At 37.0% G+C, this 24,507-nt stretch overlaps 2 protein-coding genes across 2 annotated transcripts in view; both read right to left on the bottom strand.

Moving 5' to 3' along the window:
* Window positions 1-228: 228 nt before the first annotated feature.
* Window positions 229-4,344, bottom strand: LOC142352882 (uncharacterized). The gene is made up of 3 exons (XM_075405041.1): window positions 4,144-4,344; window positions 535-717; window positions 229-246 (listed from the first exon to the last, which is right to left on the bottom strand). Exons 1-2 carry the CDS (start codon window positions 4,333-4,335, stop codon window positions 550-552), a joined length of 360 nt encoding a protein of 119 aa, XP_075261156.1. The 5' UTR covers window positions 4,336-4,344; the 3' UTR covers window positions 229-246; window positions 535-549.
* Window positions 4,345-4,376: 32 nt separating this feature from the next.
* The window catches only part of LOC142354001 (uncharacterized), a 30,382-nt gene continuing 10,251 nt past the window's right edge, over window positions 4,377-24,507 (bottom strand). Inside the window, exons 3-4 of the mRNA XM_075406289.1 lie at window positions 4,456-4,628; window positions 4,377-4,388 (exon numbers count right to left, since the gene is read on the bottom strand). Of these exons, the coding sequence (XP_075262404.1) occupies window positions 4,377-4,388; window positions 4,456-4,628 (185 nt within the window). The remainder of the gene's footprint in view (window positions 4,389-4,455; window positions 4,629-24,507) is intronic.

The raw sequence follows: 24,507 nt of genomic DNA, 5'->3' as shown, positions 1-24,507 counted from the left end.
GCTAGATACTCCCGACGTGAACAATGGATATAAACTTTAAATTACATCTCCAGATAGGATAAATTTAAAATTTTGTTGAGGCTAATTAACTTTGAAATAGAGTATAATCGTAGGAAACGTTGTTGATTTCCAAATATGATATAAGTGTCAATTAATGCAGGATATAGCATATCGGATTCATTATAGGGTTGATTTCAGGGGTAACAAATTGGGCTGTAATGTCATGCTTAAGAAGTTTGTCTACATCTGAACAAATTCTATCATTAATTTGCAAATAGCTGTTGATAGCGAAAATATTTACTCGAATTCTTATCACTGTCTTCCGTCACTCGTTTCAAATTCTGCCAATTTGATAGAGATTATTACAACCTAACTGGTAAATAAATCTCTTGGCTCTAGAACTTTAGTCTATAAGTTTGGACTTTTATTAACCACAAATCATAATTTTTGATCATTGAAACACTTTTCCGCGGAAAATAGTAACACAAGATTACTTTTTGCGAAAACAGCTATTAGCCAATTAATGATGGTAACTTTTCCAACATTTGATCAGTTGGAGCTGGCAGTATTGGTCCCCCTCCGCTTTCTGTTCACACTCGCCTGACTTGCAAGTTTTGGTTTCAATCTGATCATTTGGAGAAACTCGTTTCGGAAACTTTGACTGGAGGCAAAGTAGATGAAGAAGTTGATAGAATTGTTGATTGACAGCGGCATTTCCTGAAGCATTAGAATCTTTCCTTTTTTTCTAACACCCCCCCCCCCCCCACCACCGCCATCCCCAGCCCTGCTGTATTTCAAGAACCTCACCAACAAATTGTGTTGTTATATAGCACGTTAAGCGGCATATGTATTAAATTTATTGGTGAACTTGTGTAATAAATCAAAGTTTTAGCTATTAATTATTTCTTTGATGATCCATTCTTATCCAAAAAATCAGACCATTAACCAGCGTTCAATTCTGCTATACCGTTTATCAGTCTTCTGTTTTCCCATTGTACCATTTCACTTTTTCAAAACTCGATGGCAGTTTTTCAGTGGTGAGAGATACTATTCCACCGCTACCCAATCCGCTGCCAAGATTTGCAACAATCGCGGTGAACTGCAACCAAAGAAATTTCCAGATTCATCGCAATTTAACTCTTTTAGCAATAAATTGAGCTGCGGCCTGTTTCATCCAAGTTCTCTGCGAACACGTGATTTTTTTCAGCCTAATTCCAGTTTATCTTAAGCATAATGCGTCTTTTGATTGGCTTAATTGAAGTCTATGGAAAGGGGATGGATGAGTCACTTCTGGCCATTCAGAAAGTCAGACTTCATTAAAACGACAGGTTAAAAAGTGACAAAATCATATCATGAGCTGAATTTGTAATTACGTGATTTACCGCTCGGGAAAATAACCAAAGAAGAAGGAAGAGTTGCAGGAAATCTCAATAGAAGATCGTCTTTTTTTCAAAATATCAAATAAAATTTTGATATAGAAAATTGCCCAAGCCGGTTTAGTTTTATTTACTAACATTAAAGACAACGTTTTGCTCTGTCTGTTTTTTTTTCATTTAGTAGACATTTTTTCCAATGTCGCCACAAGACAACTTTAAAATTTAAAAAACTTGTAAATTTGTGGAAAATTTTAATTACCTTCAAATTAATCTGCAATTTTTTCATCATTAAATATATAGCGTTTTTTTCATCATTAAATTATATATGTTTTGTTATAATTCGACAGTGAACCGCATATTATAAATTTCGAATATAAGATATAAACATGACACAGCTTGACCAGGGGCTCTACTTGTTCATCGTTTACTTGGCTGAAAAGATGAAGCCTTGAGGAAAAGAGACCAACCAGTTCGAGATCTTAGGTCAAATTGTTATAATGGTGCGCACACGGGATTTTCAAGTATGCGATGCTCTTTTGAATCCAGTGTTGGCCCATTTTCACTTTGTGCTTTTTATCCCCCCTTGCACGATTTTAGATCCTAGTTCCGGCTTCTTTACGTTGTTGGGACTCTGTTGTGTGCACTATGTAAGTAAACTTTGTTCCAAAAACAGATTTCCTTCCTCAACAAAACAAAATCTGGAGATTGTTTGTCATTAGAGGGTACAAAAAACTGTTTCTGTCTTTGGGATTTTTTCTACAAATGCCTTGTTCCTTACAAAATAAATCAAATTCGTTTAAAATTGCTCAAGTTTTGGGAATCGGGACAATAATCTTTGTTAACACGGCCGAATTGGTAAAAAAATAATTAACTTGAATTAAATCGACTTATTTACGGGCCAAGTAAACAACTCAAAAAAGCTGGTAATTGCACTCCGTGTGGCAATTTCAATACATGTGAAAGAATAGTTCAAATTAAATATTGCTCATCAGAATACAACAGGTACATTTATTTTTTCTGAAAATTGTTTTGCACTTCAATCTAGACGATAAAATTTAAAAAAAGGATTCTGCGAATTTAACCGAATGAGAAGACCGATCCCGCAATCCACAAAGATATCCACCAGGTGTATCTTAGTGACAGCTTGTTTCTTTTTAACAGTGTTTAGTGCGTCAAACGTTTGGCATCCAGCATCGTTCATATTAATAAGTTAGTGAGGATTCAAATATTACACATAAAATGAGTGACTTTAACTCACGATTCCCTACCAGTTGGCTAATGGCCGCTTTTTCAATCTGCTGGGTATGTTTTTGCACTTAAAAGATTTAATTTGTATTTGGTTGCTGCCTTTTTCTACGAATCGAAGAGGACAATTGGGGGAGTGTCCATTTTTGATTTGTGCTTTTGATTTTGAGTGTATTGGAAACAGGAAATGTAACGCAAAAAATCAGAGTTTAGGTCCAATTTCTGAAAAGAGGAGAAAGAAGAGGCGGTGGTTTTCTGTTCATGCCTCATTCTAGAAAAAGAGCGAGCAACCTAGGTGTAAAAATATCGCCTAGAGCTAAGTTTTTTTTATCACTTGCTGTTTTTTTCAAAGCAGTTTTCTTTAAATTTCAATTTTTCCCCCGCCAAACTGATTTTGCTGCATAAACCTTCAAGCATTAGTCTTAGCTATTTAGAGTCTTTGTTTTTTTTTCTTTGGCGGCTAGGTCAGGTGCGCTCCTTACGGAGCTCAGTAATGCATCGGCTCTAGTCTTCAAAGAAACTAAAAAGGCTCATGCAAAAACTAAGACAATTTTACTGCTGCAAAAATCTGCACCCTATTCAACCCTATAATTTTGGTTAAATGATCAGATTTTAGGTCAACTGTACCGGTTATGAAAAGACTTTTGATCGACTTATGAAAAGACTATGGGTCGACCGATATGGGATATGAAAAGACCGTTGGTCGATATATGAAAAGACTATGGGTCGACCCTTAGTAGGAGGTTGACTGTGTATTTAAGGCAGGGAAATACCCCCCCCCCCCCAGGTCCACTTTATAAGTCTTTTCCTAAAGTCGACCTCTCAGCTGTGTTCAATGTGCTGTGACTTGATTCTGCTCACCATTATTGTTATTGAATTCACTACTATAATTAGCACAGGTCTTGGGACAAAACTGTCAGAATATTCTAAAGATAGATCAAGTGATAAGGTATTTAGACTGCAAAGGTAATGCGCCGACAGGTGGTCAGAAGACAACTACATTTATCAAGTTGCAAAAATTAACCCCTAATTATTCAAATTTGAAACTCGATGTTACACAGAATCTGAAGGTGGGACAAGGTTAGGTGCACATATTGTCCCTCAATATGAAGTGCATTTCAAAACGACTTTTTCAGTTGAACAATTATCTCTAGAGGAGACTACCAAAATGGTTGTGATCATGCTTGGTTAAACTTATTATTATGAAATGACGAGATAATGACACTGGTACGTGTAAGTTTTATGTAAACAAATTTGGAGCGGTATGATGATTAACTAAGAGGCAATCAAATCTTCTTTTGTTTTAAAAAAGTGCTATATCCCAGATGGAGTTGAGTTGCTTTTACTAAAGTCACTGATCATTAAAAAATCATTGAAAATTTTTCCAAAATGTTAAGTGAATGGAGAATTGAAACAGTTAAGAACCCTAAACTTAATTTGCAGATGCATGACTCTAGACTTGGATGAAATTAGAACGTGAATTTAAATCGGCAGAATGTTCCGTGAGGTATAGTTTTGTCACCTTAACCCAGTTGAGTAGATTCCTGGTCGACAGATCAATTGACCGATTGTTGAACACGAGCAGGAGCGAGACACAAGTTATTGTCATGTTTACAAAGAAGGCCGCCGACACGAATATGAGAGACACAGTTATATCCCTATCCTTTTTCGACATAGTGGACTGCATTCTGTGACGCACTTTGTACACTACCATTGCGTTGAATGTCACAATGCACAAGAGTGGCAAAAGGAGCATCAATCCAACAGCTTGAATGTCCACAAAGATGTACATCATCTCCTCGCTCAATAAGTCGAAATTGAAGATGCCGCAAACTTTGTACTGAACTTTGAAGAAAGTCAGCGTCGGAACTGTGCAGACCATAGAAAAGATTTGCAGAATGATTGTCGTAATGAGGGCGTGGGAGGGTTTTGACCTCTGGAAGTAGAATACGGGCGTCCAGAGAGCCAGAACGCGATCGAAAGACAGGGCAACCAGGACAAGGTTTGCTAGAAAACAGGAGTCTATAAGAATTGGTTCACTTGAAACTTTCAACTTTTTTTACACATTTTTTCCGGAAATTGAATTCTTGTTCCGACCCGACTTGTGGGGGGAGGTACTATATACTCAAATGGTTTTTTGTTCAGACAATTTCGGACGATCGATAAATTCATTGAAGAGAAAAGTGAATTGTATCATTAAAAAGCTCGTCCAGAGTAGAATTCAAAATAAAAAAGATTTTTTCTAAATTTCGTTTTTTTTTCGAGGAGTTATCGAGGATTGAAGTTTTATGTGAACACGGGATATTTGGCATGATTTTGTTCACTTTTAGTGTATTTTTTCTTCAAAATAGATTTTTCTAAATAAAATAGTATTTAAAAATTACATTTCATGCCAGAAAATGAATCAATTTTGTCTTCCTAAAAGACTAAAGGCGATAAATGACCAACTTTGGTCTCATAGGGAGTTCACTATAAAAAAATTCGAATTCTCTTTGAGAGTTTTTTTCAGAGAATTTTTCAATTTTTTTGTTTTTAATTTAATCCATCTAAACGTTAGTCACTTTTTATATCGAGGTTCCATCTATGACAAAACCTCATTAACAGTCAAATGAAGCCCAATGAACAAAAAATTCGTTTTCAAGGAGTTGCTCATATTCTTTTATTCTTTTATGGCTTCGACTCTGACTTTTTCTAAACTTAATTGAAATTTGGAGTCTCTTTTTGATATCTTACCAATTTTTCGGATTCCTAAGGCGTAGACTCATTGACTAATAGTGCAATATATTCCGTAATGAGCATTAAGTGAACATATCTAGTGCTTTGGGTGGACAGCTAATGACTGTTATAAATTCAGAAATAAATTTTCGAAAACAAGGAAATCTTAATGATTATCTAAGCATCCTTGTTCTCCCATGAGAGCATATCTGAGCGTTTTTTCTTGAATTCTGTTGAAATCTATTGAATTTAAAGGCTGTTATGACTTTAAAAGAATTTTTCGATTTTTTTAACATCAACCAACCTTAAACTTTTTGTGTATTGTTAGTCAGTCCCAGTATTGACAAACCGCCTTGCCTTTCTACTGCAACCAAAAACTTTTCTGGTTAGCGGTTTTTTGGTTTCTTTTTGGTCCTATTTTTGGTTTCTTTTCAAATCTTGTCACATTATCCTAATACTGAGACTTCCCATTGTCTTAGGGAAGACATTCAAGTGATCATAGATGAAATTTTTAGAAAAGAGCTTATGATTTAATTTGTTTCGACAATTTCTTGCACTTTTCTACTGAATTTTCGGTTTTTGATCGCAATTGTTGTTGTTTTGATAATCTTTGACTTTTTAAATTTGATTGATAACATAGAAATGACAAACATTCCTGCCGTCCCATTGAGACATAATTCAGCATATTTACTGGGTTCCGTTGAAAGCTATCGATTTTAATGGCGTTGATACTACGAGTTTTTGTGAGAACTTGGCTGTTCTAATATATTTGTTCATATTTGCTGAATTTTTGAAGTCTTGTTGTTAAAAACAAACATTGAAAACAGAAAAAATTCTACTGAAAAGTTCAATCTTTAATGTCTTTGACACTTTTCGCGCTCAATTTTTTTCTTGAATTTGCTATTATTGACTATTTTTTGTTCTTCACGTAGCCGTAAATTGCAGAAACGATCTCATAAACTCGTAATTGAGTGTTGAAGGAATGAATGATGCTACCCATAGCAGTCAAAAAATAGCAAATATTCTTACCGTTCTTGATATTATACCTTTTCAAATGTTTTCCAAACTTTTTGGGTTTTTGTTGCTCTTTTTGTCAACTTGTAACTCATGTTCATCAATGAGAGGTCCCATGCATTTTTTGCATTTCAAACAATAACATATCTTCTGATATTGTGTTGTTACTGATGCAGTATAAATCGTTTTACCTGAATTAGTAAAACGAACAATTGAATTAAAAAAATACAATATTCGGATAATAGCTAATGATTTTAATGTTATCAATAATTTTCACTCTCTTAAATTGTTTGAAATTTTTTGAGTTTTTCTGCGTCTTTAGTCCGTGTGTATGGCCGAATCTAACCAAAAACAGATTCTCCTGGTTTCGTAAAGATTTTTTAGTAATTTTATCACGGATTGTTTTGTTAAAAGCTAATTTCTTGGATTAAAAAATGTTGATTAAATTTTGAATTTCGCTTCATTGTCCGTTCTTTTTGTCCACTTGTTACCTAGTCTCATTAAGGAAATTTTCCATCTAATATATAGTTAGGAAAAATTAAATTTGTGTAGTTAACGTTTGATCTGACTGCATTTTGACGTTGTTACTGGGTGCTTTCAAATTTAAATATAGAGCTTTTGCCGTAAAATTTTTCGTTTTTGCTATTATTTTGTTGTTTTTTCTCGTGGTCTCTTTATTGGCAGATCTCAGATTTTGATGGCGCTCTAATGAGGCATGGCATTATGTAATTCAATTAGTAGTTAGGTTCTGTAACAATTTTTTCAAACTCAAACATCTATTTTTGTTATCTCGATAAAAAATATCTATATCAAAAATGTAGATCAGCTTGGGTCAGAACATCATGTGCGAATGCACTTTAACGAGCCCCCTTATTTAGTTAGACATCACCTTACAGAACATTATATAATCCCAAAACTTTCATCAATTCGAATAATGAACAAATCAAATAGTCATTTCGGACACATTTTGAAACTTGCAACCCACAAAATCGTTTTTCAATGACAACAAACATGTTGCAGTTTGAGTCTAAATTCAATATAGGCCACTATAAAGATGCCTTATTTTGTAGTTGATTTCAATTTTCATTGGGTAAGACAACGACGTGATAAAATTGACTATTGTTTTTTTTTTCAGTTGGAACTCTTCCTTATTTCCCGAAACATATTTTTTGTTTACCTTAGCCTGTGTCATCAAATCATTGCCTGCTTTTGCACTTAAAATTTTTTAAAAGCGGAATGAGATTGTTGGTTTTTGGTCGTTGCATGCAATTGATTTTTACCATTAATACGCCAATAAAAATAAGCAAAACACCAAAAATAGACAATCATAATTTACCTGGGGAAATAAAAGGAAACAGTTCCTAGCATTCTATAGCAAGACAAGGATGCTTGCTAATGTGCGTTTGCACATGATGTTCCGACCCGAGCTCATCTACACTTCTGACTTGATTGTCAACCAAATGAAGAGATAACAAAAATAGATGCTTGAGTTTGAAAAAACGTTCAAAAACCTAACTAGATATTGAATTGCATAGCGCCATGCCTCATTACAGCAATGACGAGATCTTTCATCGATAAAACTGCACGAAAAAACAAACAACAAAAGAAGCAAAAACAAAAATTTCACGGCAAAAATTAATTATCTAAATTTGAACGCACCTAGTAACAACGCCAAAATGCAAGCGAGTAAAATCTTAACTCTACATAATTACTTTGTCTATACTGTACAGCAGATAAAAATTTTCCTTATTGAGACTAGGTAACAAAGCCGACTAAAGGAAATAATAAGCCGAAATTGGAAATTCAATCAACACTTTTTAAACCAAATATTTTCAAAATACTTAAAAAGCATCACCTTTTAACGAAATAATTCTTAACAAATTTACTAAACATTCATTATGAAGTCAATAGGACCTGTGTTGGTTAGATTAAGCCATAAGTACGGACTACAGAAGCAGAAAAACTCAAAAAATTAAACAATTTGCGAAAACACAAATTATTGAAGCCATTAAAATCATTAGCTATTATCTGAATACTATGTGTTCTTTCTTCAATTTTTATTCATACTACTGCAACTAAAAACATACTGAAAGATTAAATAAGTGCATTTGGGCTAAATTTGAAAATCATTGGGATCTGCTATTACGCGAATGTGCTAAAAGAAGAGAAAAAGGAAAACAAGTACACTACTACAACACTTATTTACATGCATATTGTCCACAAAAAATATCAGTTACGACATGATATCTTTGGACAATTAAATGTTTCGAATACAACAATTTGAATGAGACCTCTCAGTGATGAGAATGAGCTACAAGTTGATGAAAAAAACAACAAAAAACTGAAAAGTTTAAAAAATCATTGAAAACGTATAATATCATAAACTTTGATATTATTCGCTATAAATTGACTGCTTCGGGTAATATCAACCCTTAAATAATCAATTACAAGCTTTTGAGACCGGCCAGCAACTTACGCCTTCCTAAAGATCAAAAATAGGCAAAACCGCTAATTCAAAAAAAAAACGAGAAAAGTGTTGAAGCCATTAAAAAAAAATTTCGGTAATGAATTTTCTTTCATCCATTAATTTTTTAACAACATGAGAGTCTTTTTTGATATGACTTCAAATATCAATAATTGTGACTAAATACATTAAAACCATGAAATTTCTGGGAAAACTGGTAGTATCAACGCCATAAAACTCAATTGCTTTCAGCGAAAGGCAATAAAAGCGATCGATGGGAGCATAAGAGTTATGCCTCCATGGGAAGATAAAGATATTTGTCATTGACAAATCATAAAAACGATAAGACATTACAATAAATCATTGATCAAAAAAAGCAACAACAAGTACAGTCAAAATCCAAAAACTCAGTAGAAAAGTGCGAGAAGAAAGTGTCGAAGCCATTTAAACCATAACCTTTTCTTTGAAAACCCTATGTATTATCCATTGAACGTCCTTTCTAAACCAATTGGAACTAAAGCTAATAGGATAATGTAATTAGATTTTAGAAGAACCAAAAGCAAATCCAAAATTATCCAAATGTTCAAAAAATTTATGAAAACCTGCGCGTCGAACTTACCGAAACAATGGTTAGAAGATAAAGCCGCAAAATAGATTGATTTTTGGAAGTAGTAAGAAAAGAGTTTCGATGATTACTGAGACGTTTGTACAGTTCACGAAGATAAGTTTACGATTGGTCAATATTCAAAAAACTTTTTCAAAAAATTATTTTTTAAGTTTTAACAGACATTAAATTCAATAGCTTTCAACAGAAGTAAAAAAAAATACGCTCAATCATTACTCGATAGAAAAACAAAAAGTTTTTTATGCATGGGTATTCAATAAGATATCGCAATAAGTCTTATGGCTATGATAAAAAAACAAATACAGAAAACAATAATTCATCAGAACAGTACGAGAAGAAAGTGTGGCAGCCATTTAAACCATATCATTTTATCTGAAAATTTTGTCTATGCTCCATTTAACGTCTTCTCAAAACCAATAGGATCAAGCAATATTAGGATAATGTGATAAGATTTCAACAGGAACTAAAAACACAAAAATATCCAAAAATTAAATTTTATTTGAAACCTTGTGGCATCGAAGCCATAAAACCGGGAGTTAGAAAAAAACAGTAACCAAAATAATTTAGATTGCTGTAGCAAGAAAGGAAGGGCTTCTGGTCATTACTGATAATTTCTTACAAATCATGAAAAAAAGTTTAATACCTTTCAGCAGAAGTCAATAAAAACGCTCAGTCATGACTCGATAGAACAACAGAGATGTTTGTCATGCATGGGTAATCAATAAGTTATCACAATAAGTCTTATTGCTTTTTGATCTGTTAATGTTTAAAAAAAATTTTGGAAAAATTATATATAAAGACTTAACAGCCATTAGCTGTCAAATCAAAGCACTGAATAGCTTCACTAATGCTCTTTATGAAACCAAATGCACATTTAGTCAACATTTTAAAGCCATAGGGCTCCAAAAAATCAGTAAAATCTCAAAAAGAAACAGTTCTCAAATAGAATTCGAATTTTTTTTAGTAAAATTCCCTTTGAGACCAGAACTAGTCTTCTTATCACCTTTCGTGTTTTAGGAAAACAAAAAAATGATCCATTTTGTGGCGTGAAAGGTAATTTTGAATGAAAAATTTTTAAAGAAAAGATCATATTTTGAACGAAATCATACCAAATATCACGTGTTCACACAAAACTTCAATCCTCGATAACTACTTTTAATTTCAAATTCTAGACTGGACGAGCTTTTTAATGATACCACTCACATTTCTCTACGATGAATATATCGATCGGCCAAAATTGACTGAACAAAAAGAACCCATTTGTGTATATAGTTCCTTCCCCCACAAGTGGGGTCGGAACAAAAAGAAACAGATTTTAGCCCCCATATAGCCCATTATAGCCCCCCCAGTGCACACACACACACACACACACACACACACACACACACACACACACACACACGCATGCACGTACGCACACACCACAACTTAGATTCCATTCAAAAAATGTGTGGATACAATTGTGTACACAAAAAAACGATAATTCATGAAGCTCCCACTTGTAATTGTTTCGTGCATCTTTCTCGATTTAACATTTTTATTTTTGCTCCAGTCTTGAAGATTGAGGTAAAATTTCCAATCGGAGTGCGAATGAAGACATGAGATTTTAAAAAACTGTTGTTCTGATTTAGTTCTTATTAAAGGGGCCATGATGCTGAATTGAAGCAACAAAGATTTTCGATAATTCTTAAATTTTCTTGCATGATTTGTGAACAGTTATTTTACTCCTAGAATGAGTCTGATATAAACAATAGTTGAAAGTGAAGGCTGTATAAGTGAATTTTTTTTCCAGACAAATGTTAAATTAATACAATTCTTCATTCTTCTCAATCGCTCTCTCCTTAAATTTCAGAATTCTTCTCTTTTCAATCTTCATTGAATTCTTGAAAATTATTTATGTTCTCCCCGCTAATTGGGTGAGACAATAGAAGAAATATGGGCGCCGATAGGCACTGACTCGTCAGCCAATCAGAGTCAAGCGCGAATCGGCGCCCATATTCCCACGAATAAGAATCAGAGTACATATTCCAATCCTTATATGGAAATGACTGAATAAACAACTAGATGACTGTGCTCTATTAATGAATGCAACTTACCAATTAAATCCTGACTGCAGTGTTGATAAGGTTTTGTAAATTTTTGGCAACTGCCTCGGGGGTAAGATGGAGAAATAATACATTATGGAATTTTTTTGAGGGTTTATTTTGGGATAGGGAGTTTTTAATGAATTTTTGATGGAGGTTCGGTATGAATTTGGCCTTGTGGTAAATTTGCCAATTAAAATCCCAATTAAAATTGTTTGGAGTCGTCGAACGGGGTTGACTGAGGTGAACTAAAAATTTAACGGTCTTGTAAATATAAGTTAATCTTAACAATTCATTCTTACAAAAAGTCACACTGCATCCTTCGTAATTATTATGTTGCTCAAACGAATTAAGGGCAATATCAGAATAGATTATAATGAAATCAGGATAAAAATTAGGGGACAAAGCTTCCGCAATTAAGTTAGATGGATTTTTTATTGGGTGGTTGAATCGTGCCCCCGGAGCACTGGAAATTTTAAGATTAACTCCTTGTGATTGGCAGTGGATATGGTAAGAATTTTGGCAAAAAACTGGGCATTTACAAATTTCGAAATTGGGGTTAATGTTGGACGCTCCGATGATTAAAATGTTTATCATAACAACTCTGAAAAATAAATTACTAATCGCGAACCGATGCTGCAGAGATTACTTGTTGAAATCGGTCTAAAAATTATTGAGAAATTTGAAAAACATTTATTAGAGAAAATAGAGCACATTGGCTCTTCTTCCTCCTTACGAGGCTTTTATATTATGAAAAGACAATCACATATCACATGTTACAAAATATGAGCTCATGGCTCTCCTTCCTCTTCTCGAGGCATAAATAAATTACAATGTTAAACCGTTTCTAAAATGCTGTGTATATAGTTGAGCACAGTGGCCCTTCTTCCGCCATAGGCGGCTCTAAACAGTTATAAACTATCTGGAAGCTCGTTCATCTGCCAGAATTGCGAGTTTTCTTGGCAGACCAGCTCAATGAGCGGAATATTGTCCCAGATTGTCCCTGGAGTCCACTCATACTCAATTGTCAAAAGTAGTGGATACTCCAGTAGAACTCTGAGCGTCCGGCTCATCTGCTGTATCCGCCGCCTGCCAGCAAAACCTGTCAGGTGAACTTGTGTGAGCTCCCGAAACTCTGTAGTTGTCGAACACTTGGCCCTAAGCGCTTCGACCAGTACACCGATCTTCTTTGTATTCCGGAAAGCTCCGACATTTCCTCTGAAGTTTATGGTCTGAAACGCCTGGGCTATCTGAATAGCGGTCAGGTCGTGTAAATTCGGGTGAGGATCGTTCAGCCGTTCTCCTGTCTCAACAATTCTAACATTGATCCTCCGACGAACTGTCCTATTCAGTTTGGTACGTATTACGTCCAGCTAAAAAAAGTCACAAAACCTGTTTACAGGAAAGATGTCTTTTAGTGTTTGCCAAAAATATAACAACTGATTTACTCTTTGTAATTGACGAGGAGGCTGGCGGCTTGCATTGGAAACTAATTCCACTTGCTGAGGAGATCGGCTCGGAGTGCTTTGGCCTACGTCCAAAGTGTCCGCAGTATCAATTATCAGAGGGTCGGCCGTTCTCGCTGAAAATTCGGCCTCGCTAGGACTTTCAAGGCCAAGATTGTCTGATTGATCTTGGGAGATAAAGGACGGCAGAGAAGGGCTCACAGTTGATCTGTTCGTCTCATGAGCCGCTCGGACGATCAATGGCTGAACGCTATGCGAGGGTGCAGTTCGCTGCAGGTGAGCAAGGCGGACATCCTGAACTGTTCTATCGGCCACAGCCCCCGTTTCTTCAATCTCGTCCGCTAGACGACGCAGCTGGCGAACTATGGCCTCGGCATCATTTGCTGGAATGGCTCCGTTGTTGCCTAATGTTAATGACCTTAACGTCTGGCAAAGATCAAGCAATTGTCGAAGCATGCTACCGACTGCGAGCTGCTGTTCTGTTTTTTGTTCATACCATGATATTTTATGCATCAAAGATTGACAAAGACGGAGTGCTATGCGTTTTTGAAATTCGATAGTAATCCAAGTGCACACACACACACAAACACACACACACACACACACATTTATAAATAAATATTAATATATATATATATATATATATATATATATATATATATATTTATATGTACATATACAAAATTATATGTTACATCATATTTAAGATGCCCACAGATTTATGTATATGCGTACGTTTGAGACGTTTAATGCTACGATCTACTCTTAGCAACAAAACAAGTTTTTAATAATTTATTATGAATGTATTAATTTTATTAACCGATGTTTGATATTAAAATTAGATGCAGCAAACTGTAATATGTCTTCCTCTGTAGCCCAACGAGGGAAATTATGATTATTTTTGAATAAAATATGAGCAACAAATAGACAGTAGAGCGAACATGCTGAACTCGTTAGCGGTTGTTCAAAGCACCGAGATGGATAGATTTGCAAAATTACACGGCATTTCGACTTTCGGATTTTGTTTATGATATCAGCGAATTCAAGTTCAGCTTTTCTTCCAAAACTATCATAAAAATATATAGGTTGTTGTTTCTTGGCGACCATCAACCAATGTTCACCAGGTGAGTTTCTTGGAGCTGTGTTCAGAATGAAAAAAGTCTCGTCGGACAAATCATAGGGAAAACTGTCGGCAGCGAAACAGCCCAGAAATCGATAGGACAGTTCGGGATCCTTTGAAATGAGACGACCCAGAGTGAAGTTGTCAACCATTGTATATAGAAGAGTTCTTCACTACCTCTCTATTGCAATCAGCAAATGCAACAGAGCGACGCACTCCAAACAGGATCAGACGAATTGGGTTAGGTACTGATTTTTGAAATTTTAATTCAATGGCCAGTCTGGCACCGGTCAGCTCTGGTCTGATTGTGTTATCATCAATACTAAGGTCTGCTGTCAGTCGGAAAACAGGGGTGAAATGATCATCAAACTCGTCCAAAGTTATACCATTGCCTGAATGAGTCATGTTTAATGACCGGAGAGTGTTCGAATAAACCCTTGCATTACTTGTTCTCACTTCTATAGGGGTGTTGCCAACCGTTTGACCTTCACGAGTAACTGAAATGGTGTCCAAAGCAAAATCAGAGAAATGAAAAGGGTTTGTATGGTAGCTGCCGGTAAAACTTTTCTCTGGAACCATCAGCATTATAAGATGACTTACAGGAGCTCGATTGAAAATGTCGTCCCGGAAATAAATGCTTGTTCCAGAAGTAATCACAAATGAAACCATAACATCCTCTCGCCAATCGTATTGCGCTGCTTTCTTGCTCAGGGCTCGTTCAATTGATAAAAAGGTTTCAGTTCGTAACTCGAGCATGTGAACAAAAAGCGAGGCAGAAAGAACCTTAATTGTATAGTTCTTTGCGTCAACTGCTCCTTCTGGCTGCAGAAGAAGGAATGGATCTGTTGAGCGTGTCAGTCGTATTCGTAATGGGAAACCTGGAAGGATGTATTTGTCAATTCCAGCCAACAAACTGTCATTGAGTGTGAACCAATGTTTCCAGGGCCGTCTTGCATCGACAATATCCCGCCGATTATTGAAACCACTTTTTATGGGTAGGTCTTCTTCTTTTTTGTTGAAAACTGTGGGGTCGGGTTCGTAAGAGTAACCCTGACAAGCCAGAATTCCTGTTTTTGCGGAAGGTTCGAAAGACAAATCAGCTTCAACAATACTTTTGAAAGGATACAAGTTGTTAGCATTGGTAACTTGGGTAGCAGCAACAAATACTTCGACGTTCTGCCAGAGACTGTGAGCGATGTTGTTTATAAAATAGGGCCTTATAGTTGCAGCTGTATCTTTACCGGAAGTTATTTTCTCCAGCGACAACTCTAAGCTCATATAAATGTTCCTAGTGTCAATGACTGTGCCTCCCAGTTCAGTACGCGCACCCTGGAACTCAAACTCGAGGACTGGAGCATTGCTATCTGTCGGTGGAAAGATCTGTTCATCAAAGGAGCGTTGAAAATCTACTAATACATGACTGGTTGAAAAAACATCCAAATCTGAATGAGTTGATGATATTGGGGGATCGGTGAACAAATTGGACATTATCTCAATTAGTTTACGTTCTGAGTGAATTTTACTTTGAGGCGGAGTCGACAATTGATGAGAAAAAGTCTCTCCGAGTTCGTCCGACTGATTTTCTAGACGCTTTCTTGGATTGTGGTTTTCTTGTACTTTTTGTACTATAACGTGGTGTTCTTCTCTTGCGTTTGATTTTCCTCTTGTAAGGCCTACCCATCTGTCTAGATTTTTTTCTCCTCTTTTTTCTGCTTTTAGCTTTGATATTACGCTGCCTGAATTGTACACGTTTACTCCTCCCCGAACCCAATTGCTTTCTAACAAGAGTTTTTATCGCCTTTTTGAATGCCTGTTTGGGTTTTTTCTTTCCCTCAAAAATGTCCAACACCTCAGGAGCAGCTGACGATATGAAATTCTTAGCTAAAGGTATGCCATAACGTTTTGCCAAGGGAATGACAAAACTCTTCAACCCAACTCTTATGGCAGAGCCAATACCGCTTCCATACTGCCGCGAGCTGGACCCAATTGCCTGTTTGTTAGTTTTTATGCGATTAATGTGATGATTAATGTCCATCGCCTGACAAAAATGCTTCAAGGAATTTTTTGTCAAAACACACACAACTAAACAACGAGAACAGAAAAGTGAAAATGATTTCCTGTCAGAAAACGGATGTTGTTTGATGCCTGGCTCTATGCCGATCTTATTCATATCTGTAGGCAACCAGTTCCGGTTCATAAAACCTGCCAATAATTTTTTCACCCGCTCCATCCACTAAGCTGTAGGTGATGGGGCGGGTGTCTTTTTTGTTGTCGTTGCGAAGGGGTCTAGAAACAGAAGCAACTTTGAAGATTTCATCGGTGAAATTTTGAGTATAACCTTTGTCAAAAGCTGATTTGCTGATGCGCGATATTCGAACAGTTTGACCTTTTTTGAACTTTGGCTTTTTTTTGCAAAATTTTCTAGATGTTTTTCTTGGCCTCCATTTTCTTAGCATGTCTGGGACATTCTTCTTCAACAAATCAACTGTGTGCTCCGGCCGCACGTTCTTTGGAGCCATGCCTAAAATTGGGTGGCTTCTGGAGTTTAATATTTTGACGAGTTTCTGTAGCTGACCAATATATCTGGTTGTCTGACGTTCATTGAAATATTTATAAAGCTTTGACTTTATTGTTCTTATGTATCGTTCGGCAATGCCACTTTTTGAATCATTGAAAGTGTTATACAAAACAATATCATTCTGCAGACAAAAATTTTTAAAAGCACCGCAAAACTCTTTGCCCTGATCAACCCAAATTTTTAAGGGGTAATCAGCACGTGCTTTCGGAAGCATTTTTTTGAGTGCTACCAAAGCAGTTTCAGATTGCTTGTCCTTCATGGGCTGAACCCGCAAAAACCGAGAAAAAGTGTCTACACAAACTAACATGTACTGGTAACCATCATTCTCGGCGGCAAGTTTATCCATATGAGCCAAATCGACCGACCAGACATGATTTATCCCCAAACTGTGAACACGCAATCTTTTGAAACGTTTTCGATTGGGACGGAACTTTGTGTAAGTTTTCGATGACTGAAGAAATTCTTTGACTTGTTTCACTGATAAACCGCTTTCTCTAACTAAGTCATTCACCCCGCCAAAAGCGGCAACTGAATCAAGCGAGGTGTAAATGCCTTTGAGCCTTCGATATTCGTTTTCAGTCAGCAGGGAACTCATTATAGCGAACTGTCTTTAGTGTTCAAAAATTTTATCGCAGATGGGTTTAGAAAAAGATTTGAAAGTTGTTCTTTCGAGTAGTCTTGTAGCAGAGCTTCGATAAATGGCTTCAAACTTTTGTCAAAGTCCGACTTGGGACTGGATAGTTTTCTTAACAAATTTACCAGGGAGACTTCAGCACGACCAGAAGAAAGCCTAATAGACTTTTTTGCCAAGTTTATACGCAAGTTCCTGCAATCTTGCAGCAGGGAAAGCAGAACTTGAATTTTTCTTCGACGGCTTTTTTCCCGTGGGAGGTTTACCGTTGACTTTTTCTTGCTTTTAGTGTTTGAATATGGAGCTGGGTTTGTAGCTTGAATCAATGTTTTTTTGGCTCTTCACCCTGAGGTCTTTTATCCGATGGGCCGGGAATACTAGAACAAGAATTCTCATCATTGTTAATTTCTTTTTGCGAGGATATTGTGTTTTTTAAGTTACTTGATTCTACCACTTCACGGCCCAGAGCTCGGATTTTTTGTATTTTTGCTGAAAAATTACCAACATTTTTATCTTCGGATTCAATTGAAGATATGGGCAGCAGGATAAATTGTGTTGGTTTGCCGGTTGTTCTTCGCGATTGAGCAGGAAACATTGAGTTGCAACAGCCTTCAGAAAATCAATAGCCGTTCTGCAAGCGTTTCAAAAAATCAGAAAAAAGAATTGAATGCTTTTCACTTAGTTCTGGTGAATCGATGCAATCAACTGACAATCTCCCACTCTTCACTGCAGGTCTAAAAAACGTTGTACAGGACAGTTGGCTTCCGTTTACCACTTTGTTGTTTTTGATCGAGATATTCAACTGCCCAGTAGAGAGACTGCCAATACACTGACTTGTTATGTTGGTGCAAAAACGAAGTTCGTCAGGACACTGCGTTGTTAAATCTACCAGAAAATGACCATATTGTTGTTTTGACATCGATAACTGGTAGCAACAGTGGATGAAATTAGAAGGGGCACATTCAATTTCAGTTCCCAAAATTTTCAGTTGCCTGCCAATTCTGGGAGACTGCGTAAGTATGATATGCGTGGTATTCTTGTCAATAGTCACTGAATATTTTCCTTTTTGATAGAGATTGTGTTTAATGAAAATCACATGGAGTTTTTTGTGACGACCGGCTGTCGCAAGGTTCTCAAACGCCTTGCTCTCTAAAACTTCTTCACATGAATCATCAAATAGTAGTAGTGTGCTCTGACCGGTAACTGGTTCAAAGTTTTCCACAAACTTGTTCAACCAATCGTCAATACCATTGGATGAACGTTCGACACCCTCTGTAATCAGTGATGAAATGCAGTGAAAAATGAAGTGTGGGGAGCACTCAGCAGCCATCTGATCATAAACTGACTGCCAAAACCGGTAAAAAACAAAAACTTGATAGAAAGGAGGCTGGAAAATACCACTTGTTGCGACCGGTTCGCGGAACATCTTGTATATTAAAAAACTTTTACCCGACTCAGATGATCCACATACACACATAAATATTCGCTCTGATGTTGGAATAATTTTGTTCATGTCAACTTTTATCCAACACAGCACCGTTAATTTTGCATCGGAGGTAGAAGGAAAGTCAAAAGTGCTGAAAGTATTGTGAAATAGGCAGTTTTTTCCTCACAGTTGGGTTCTCTCAAAGATAACTGCAGCACGCAAACTACAGACATTATCAGTACGAAAGCTATTTGACTCAAGAACAACAAATCGGATCTTCGCGTTATGCAGCACACAAAACGCCAAACTGATTGGGATCTGCTTTCGGTTTCAGGGTTGAACTTGAAATCGGGTGAGGAACTATTTTCAATAGCGTTATCAGTCTCGTCTAAGTTTGTCACCTCCACAGTTTGTGTCACATTAATTCCTGAATTGGGCCTAGGCGCCGGAAGGATGTATCCAATTGTTGTACTCAAAATAGTAAAATATGTAGTGTTTTCGGCGCAGGTCAGAATTGACTTTTCGAGTGAACTGTTCTTTAAAGCCAATTGTACGAGACAAAAAATTATTAACAGAACTACAACAAAGTACTGAGCAAGGAACAAGATCTGATTATGAGGAACTTTACTGCAATTAAACGTATCACCGTGAAGCTCGGCGCTGCGTATTGACTTTAACTCAAATTTCTTCTCAGTCGTTACTTCTCCTAAGGGCAGCTCGACACGCTGCTTTTTACTGTTACTCATTTCTGTTAAATGATCTAACATGGTGTAAAAAGTTGTTTATTAAATAACAAACACGTCAAATACTAATAATAGGTACATAGTTTTACAAAAAAGAGTTCAACTCTCAGCGTTGAGTCTTTCGCGTCTAGCACTAGTTCCAGCATTAAATGGATAGTGCCTAATGCCGTCTTCAAAAACTGAATCATTAATTTCCTCATCACCAGCCTCGCCGCTCGAATCAGCTTCACCATCATGCGCGTCGGTCTCATGCTCATCCTCGTTATCGCTGCCATGTAAACTGTCCGACATAGCCTCTAACAGAGGACTCCAAAAGTTTTCATCCAATAACAATCTAGCTCGGGAGTAGCTTGGATCAAATCCAAAACTCCGTTGATATGTTGGAGCTGTTGTCAGTTGCCTCTGCGGCCCCACACGATCAGGATTCTGGGATCCTCCGATTTCATGGTTTTCCATATTACTAATATTTTGTAACGGTTGTCTGAATCTAGAAAAGCTGTAACCTTCTGATATGGATTCCTGAGGACTAAATGCTGATGCTTGTGCAGATGCCCGCCCGTCGCCGCCGGATCCGCTCGCGCCCCGCCCGTCGCTGCCAGACCCGCTCGCGTGCGGTCGCGACAAAAACCGCGGTCGGTCGCCGGCTTCCACTGCATCAGTAAAGTTTTGATGAGGGCTGCTGACTTCTTGGTCCGTTAATACTGCTCTGTCGGGTGTGTTGGGTGGACGAACATTTTCCTTGTTCTCAGTTCTTTTCGAGCAAATCATATTGACAACTGAAAAACAAGAAAAACTTGTGAGCAAAATGTTCTAATTTTCTGTACCGAAATCGTTTCGACTGTATGATATCAAAACAAATCAATTGCAACACTTCTTTTACAAAACTGAAGTTACTCTTTCAAACCAAAATGTATGCCTTAAAAGTTGCAAGATCTTAGAAGATTCTTCAACAATATCAGTCCAAGAGTCGCTTTTGATTTTCATTCTTCCAGACTTGAAAAACAAAAATTCCGCCGATTTTGTCTCTAGTTTCACTGACATAGCTAGATTTGCAACAACATGAACACGTGCTGATCGCAGTTTGTATTTTACGTAATGAGCCATATGAGCTATAGACGGCATTTCTGCAAGAGATAAAAGCTGCTTCAGATCAATTTCTGCACTGATCCACTTGATTTCAAAACTGATTGGGGTGGCAGCAAGTCCCATCGATCGTAACTTGTTGATGAAGCGATCAACTTGAACCCAAGTCTCGAATACAGTCTTGCAGCCGCTTATTAACATTTTTCCCGTGGGGTACAGGCATCCAAATGCTGCGGGATTTGATAAAGTCAGATATAGCGGTTTACGTTTTTTCCATTTTTCAATAAAATCAGGAAAAAATCGAGCAGCAACTGGAACGTTTATCTTCGTCAGAAATTGCACACAGGCTGTAACATCAATCACTTTGATTGAATTTGCAATTGTCTCCTGATTTGGGAATGAGAAGAAATCGGCAGCACTCATTACAAACTGAAAAACAGCAACTGAAAAACGTTCGGACGAATTCTAAAAAAAAGAAACAACTCTATTTTTGCTAGAAAAAATTTACCCCGGGGAAACTATATTTTCAGTTTTACTTCCAACTAACAAGGTTAAAAAAGCCAAACTGGATTGATCCCCAGTAACTGCTGCGTCACTTCCAAATTCAAAGGTGACTTTCATTTGTTCCGCAGAGCTTGCCATACCCTGAATACAACTTTCGGGCTTGCTTAACAGGCAGAGAGCAGCTACAAGATAGTTCGCCGGGTCTCCCGTCGGAAAATGCAGTTCGTCCTTCCTGATCAATTAAACCATCTCCTCCAAGCCGTCGGCCAAATCTTTTGGTCCAGACATCTACGTGGTTTAGTATTGGCTCAAACGCAGCTAATCTGCTAAACTGCTTTCCCGATAGTGTGAAGAACGGCTTCAACAAGTAAGTCTTTTTTCCAATCATAATACTGATTGCTTCATTCGGCACACAGTCTTCATCGCAGTTCTCGGCTCCATCTTCTTCGTCAGACTGCGCAGCGATAAAACTTTCTGAATTTTCAAGTAGTTGTTTTCGCCAGAAAAATTCCACACGTGTTTGAAATCCGTTAGACTCATCTACAGATTCACCGCAAGCTGACAAAATTGCGTCATAGGACCAGACCCTGACAAACAAATTCTTTGTTATAGGCATAAACGCCATGTTATCAGATCTGAAAAAATACTAAGCTGATGCATAGAATATTAGTTAAGGAAAGTCGAATCGCGCGAGCAATTGATAAAAAGGTATTAACCAAAGTTATACATTGTTTACGATACAACATACACTAACTAAGATGAGAACAAAAAACACAGTTACAGAAACATCAAAAATGGTTTCCTAATGACAATGAAGTTGCCAAACTGTTTTTGATCGAAGCACTGGAGGACGTTTGGGAAAATAGCGTTGATTTTCTGGGTGGTTCTGCCACGCTTTTTTAAAAGTTTTCTGAAAAACTGAACCCTGAATAACAACATGCGACTTTTGCAGGTGAACAAAAGCTGCAAATATTGAGAACGGACACCACACATTTCTCTGCTCAACACGAAACCCCTTTGGAAATGCTAATCCGGGTCCAGGTTGATGCGCATTAAAGTAGTTGCGTACGATATCGATCACAGTCTCCAACCCCCAATTTGTACTTGGCATGTGCGAAAAGGGAAAATCATCCTTCTCGTTGGTGTTTTTCACTTTGTTAGAGATATGAAGCAGCAAATGCACATGGTTGCACAAATTTTGTGAATCAGCGACTGGATTGCTGCTTAGTATGCACTTGCCGTAGCCGCGTTTGTTTTTCAGCTCGTCACATTCAGCAGCAACACACTCGCTTGCATCATCAATGAATCCGCACTGTCGTAAACATTGATGATAATGCGCTCCCAGAACGAATGAGACGCCTGCGTCTGACAACAATTTAACCAGGTCTATCTTCAGGCACTTGGTTTGTTCTAAAGCATCCTTTTCGCTTTTTTGAGATGGGTAGAAAACAAAGTGAGCAAAGGATCTAGAACAACTCTTTCGAAATTCCATTGCCTTTTTCTGAAAAAAACTATCAATTATCATCAAATATATAGCAGTGGGATTTTTGATTTGGAAAGTTAACAAACTGTTTCTTTTTTTAAACAAAAATCCAAATTAAGAACAACAATATCCATAAGGAACAGAACTACCAGTTTCAGAGGAAAAAACGCGTTTATTGCTAGTTGTTTTTGTTACTTTTTGACAAAAACTGTTGTGAATTCTTCCACTGCGAACACATCTTTTCATCGAGCTGAAGGGAGACCTCAATTCATGAACTTCTTGGAGTACCAATTTCTTGAATCCATCTTTATCAAATATTTTTTCACACGCTCTGTTCATTGTGATGCCTTTCATTTTGAAAACATTGTAATCATTAGATGTGTCTGAATAGAATCCACTCAAACAATAGAATTTTGGCCCACCGCTGAAGAAGTCAGTAATAACAACGTTAGAGGGAATTTCATCGGTCATATCGCCCATGAAACTCCCCAATTCAATATCAGGTTCAGTATTCGAGCACCCATCTTGTAAATACATAATGCTGTCGGTATCACAATATAGAATATTTCTAGGATCTTTCACCTTCACCATGTTTTTATATAGAAAACATCTTGCATGCGCCGTTGTGAAAGCAGCTAGAACCACATTCGATTTTCTGTTAGATTCTACCTCTTCGTCGATTAATTGATATTGTATGAACATCAGATCATCGCCAACCAAAGATGCGTCAACAACACGATTCGTATCTGAAGTGAACATTTTCACAACATCTGCGTAACTGTTGATATACCTTGTTTTGGGGAGATTTTCCCTCATCCCCAGGTAACCCCAGAACGAATTCAATAGGATTTTGGATATGAAACGAATTCCTTCATTGTAAGACATGTTCGAAGCGTTCAGAGCTATTCCTTCTTTTTGCTCAAAGTCTCTCAAGAATTTTTCTCTGTGTTGACATGGCTCGTCTGTGTTGCTATGTACACAGTCACAAATATTTCCCCAACCACTAGCTTCGGTTTTTAGTTTCAAAAAGGTCTTTATATAATCTCTGAACAAGTTCTGTGATCTCTTTGAGTATTCCCAATTCCAAACTTCAGCAACATCAAGTATCCGATATCCTTTCTCTACAGCAAGCTTCAATTCCGTCGAAACAAATGTCCCAAAAAATGATCTTTCCGAAGGTGCTGTATGTGAACAAAATTGGAAATTGCTCTCTTCAACAGGTTGTTGTGCCATGTTTTTAGTTACCACGCACTCCTTACAGAGAGGGAAGAACAATTTTTTGTTATGTTTGAAAGGCAGAACGGGAATCAGCAGATCACGAGGAGCAAGAACCACACACTTTATTAAGCCAAAGAACGTTTCTGTCAAAATACAGTTTTCAACATAAGTAAAACTTTCACTGTAAACAGAATTGTCTAGCGCTTTTAATTTTCTATTTTTGGAGCACAGATAATGCTCTGGATCATCGTTGAAGATGGGTGCGACCAAAACTTGATCAGGATGACCAACAGGATAGAAGGAATGAGCGTTAACATATGGGTACAAAGAGCAAACATCAACATATTTCAAATTGAATTTACTCTCACCTTTGTGCCAGTAAGAGTAAAAATTTTCAGTTCGTCCTCCAACAAAAGCATCTCTTGCCTTAAGGGGTGCAAAGATGTTGCTCTTCTTCAAAACTGTTGATAATTTCTCTTCTGCTGGAAGTATAGGGCGGTCAAAGCTGCAAGTTGTTACATTCTCTCGTTGTATTAATTTATCAAAATCGCAACCCCAAATATGCTGAACGTCGACAATTGAAAACTGAATTCCATCTTTAGTAAGAAATTGTGTTCCTAACTCCTTCTGTGTTGAGAACCAAGCTAAACGGTTCACAAAACTGTCTTGATAAAGAGTCTCCATACTAACTCCGGCCTTTTTATTAAGTTCTTTGCGATTTTTAAAGCATTT

The sequence above is a fragment of the Convolutriloba macropyga genome, chromosome 1 (genome assembly GCF_964194025.1).
Source record: "Convolutriloba macropyga chromosome 1, txConMacr16.3, whole genome shotgun sequence".
NCBI lineage: Eukaryota > Metazoa > Xenacoelomorpha > Acoela > Convolutidae > Convolutriloba > Convolutriloba macropyga.
This window is presented reverse-complemented; position numbering and strand designations above follow the sequence as displayed.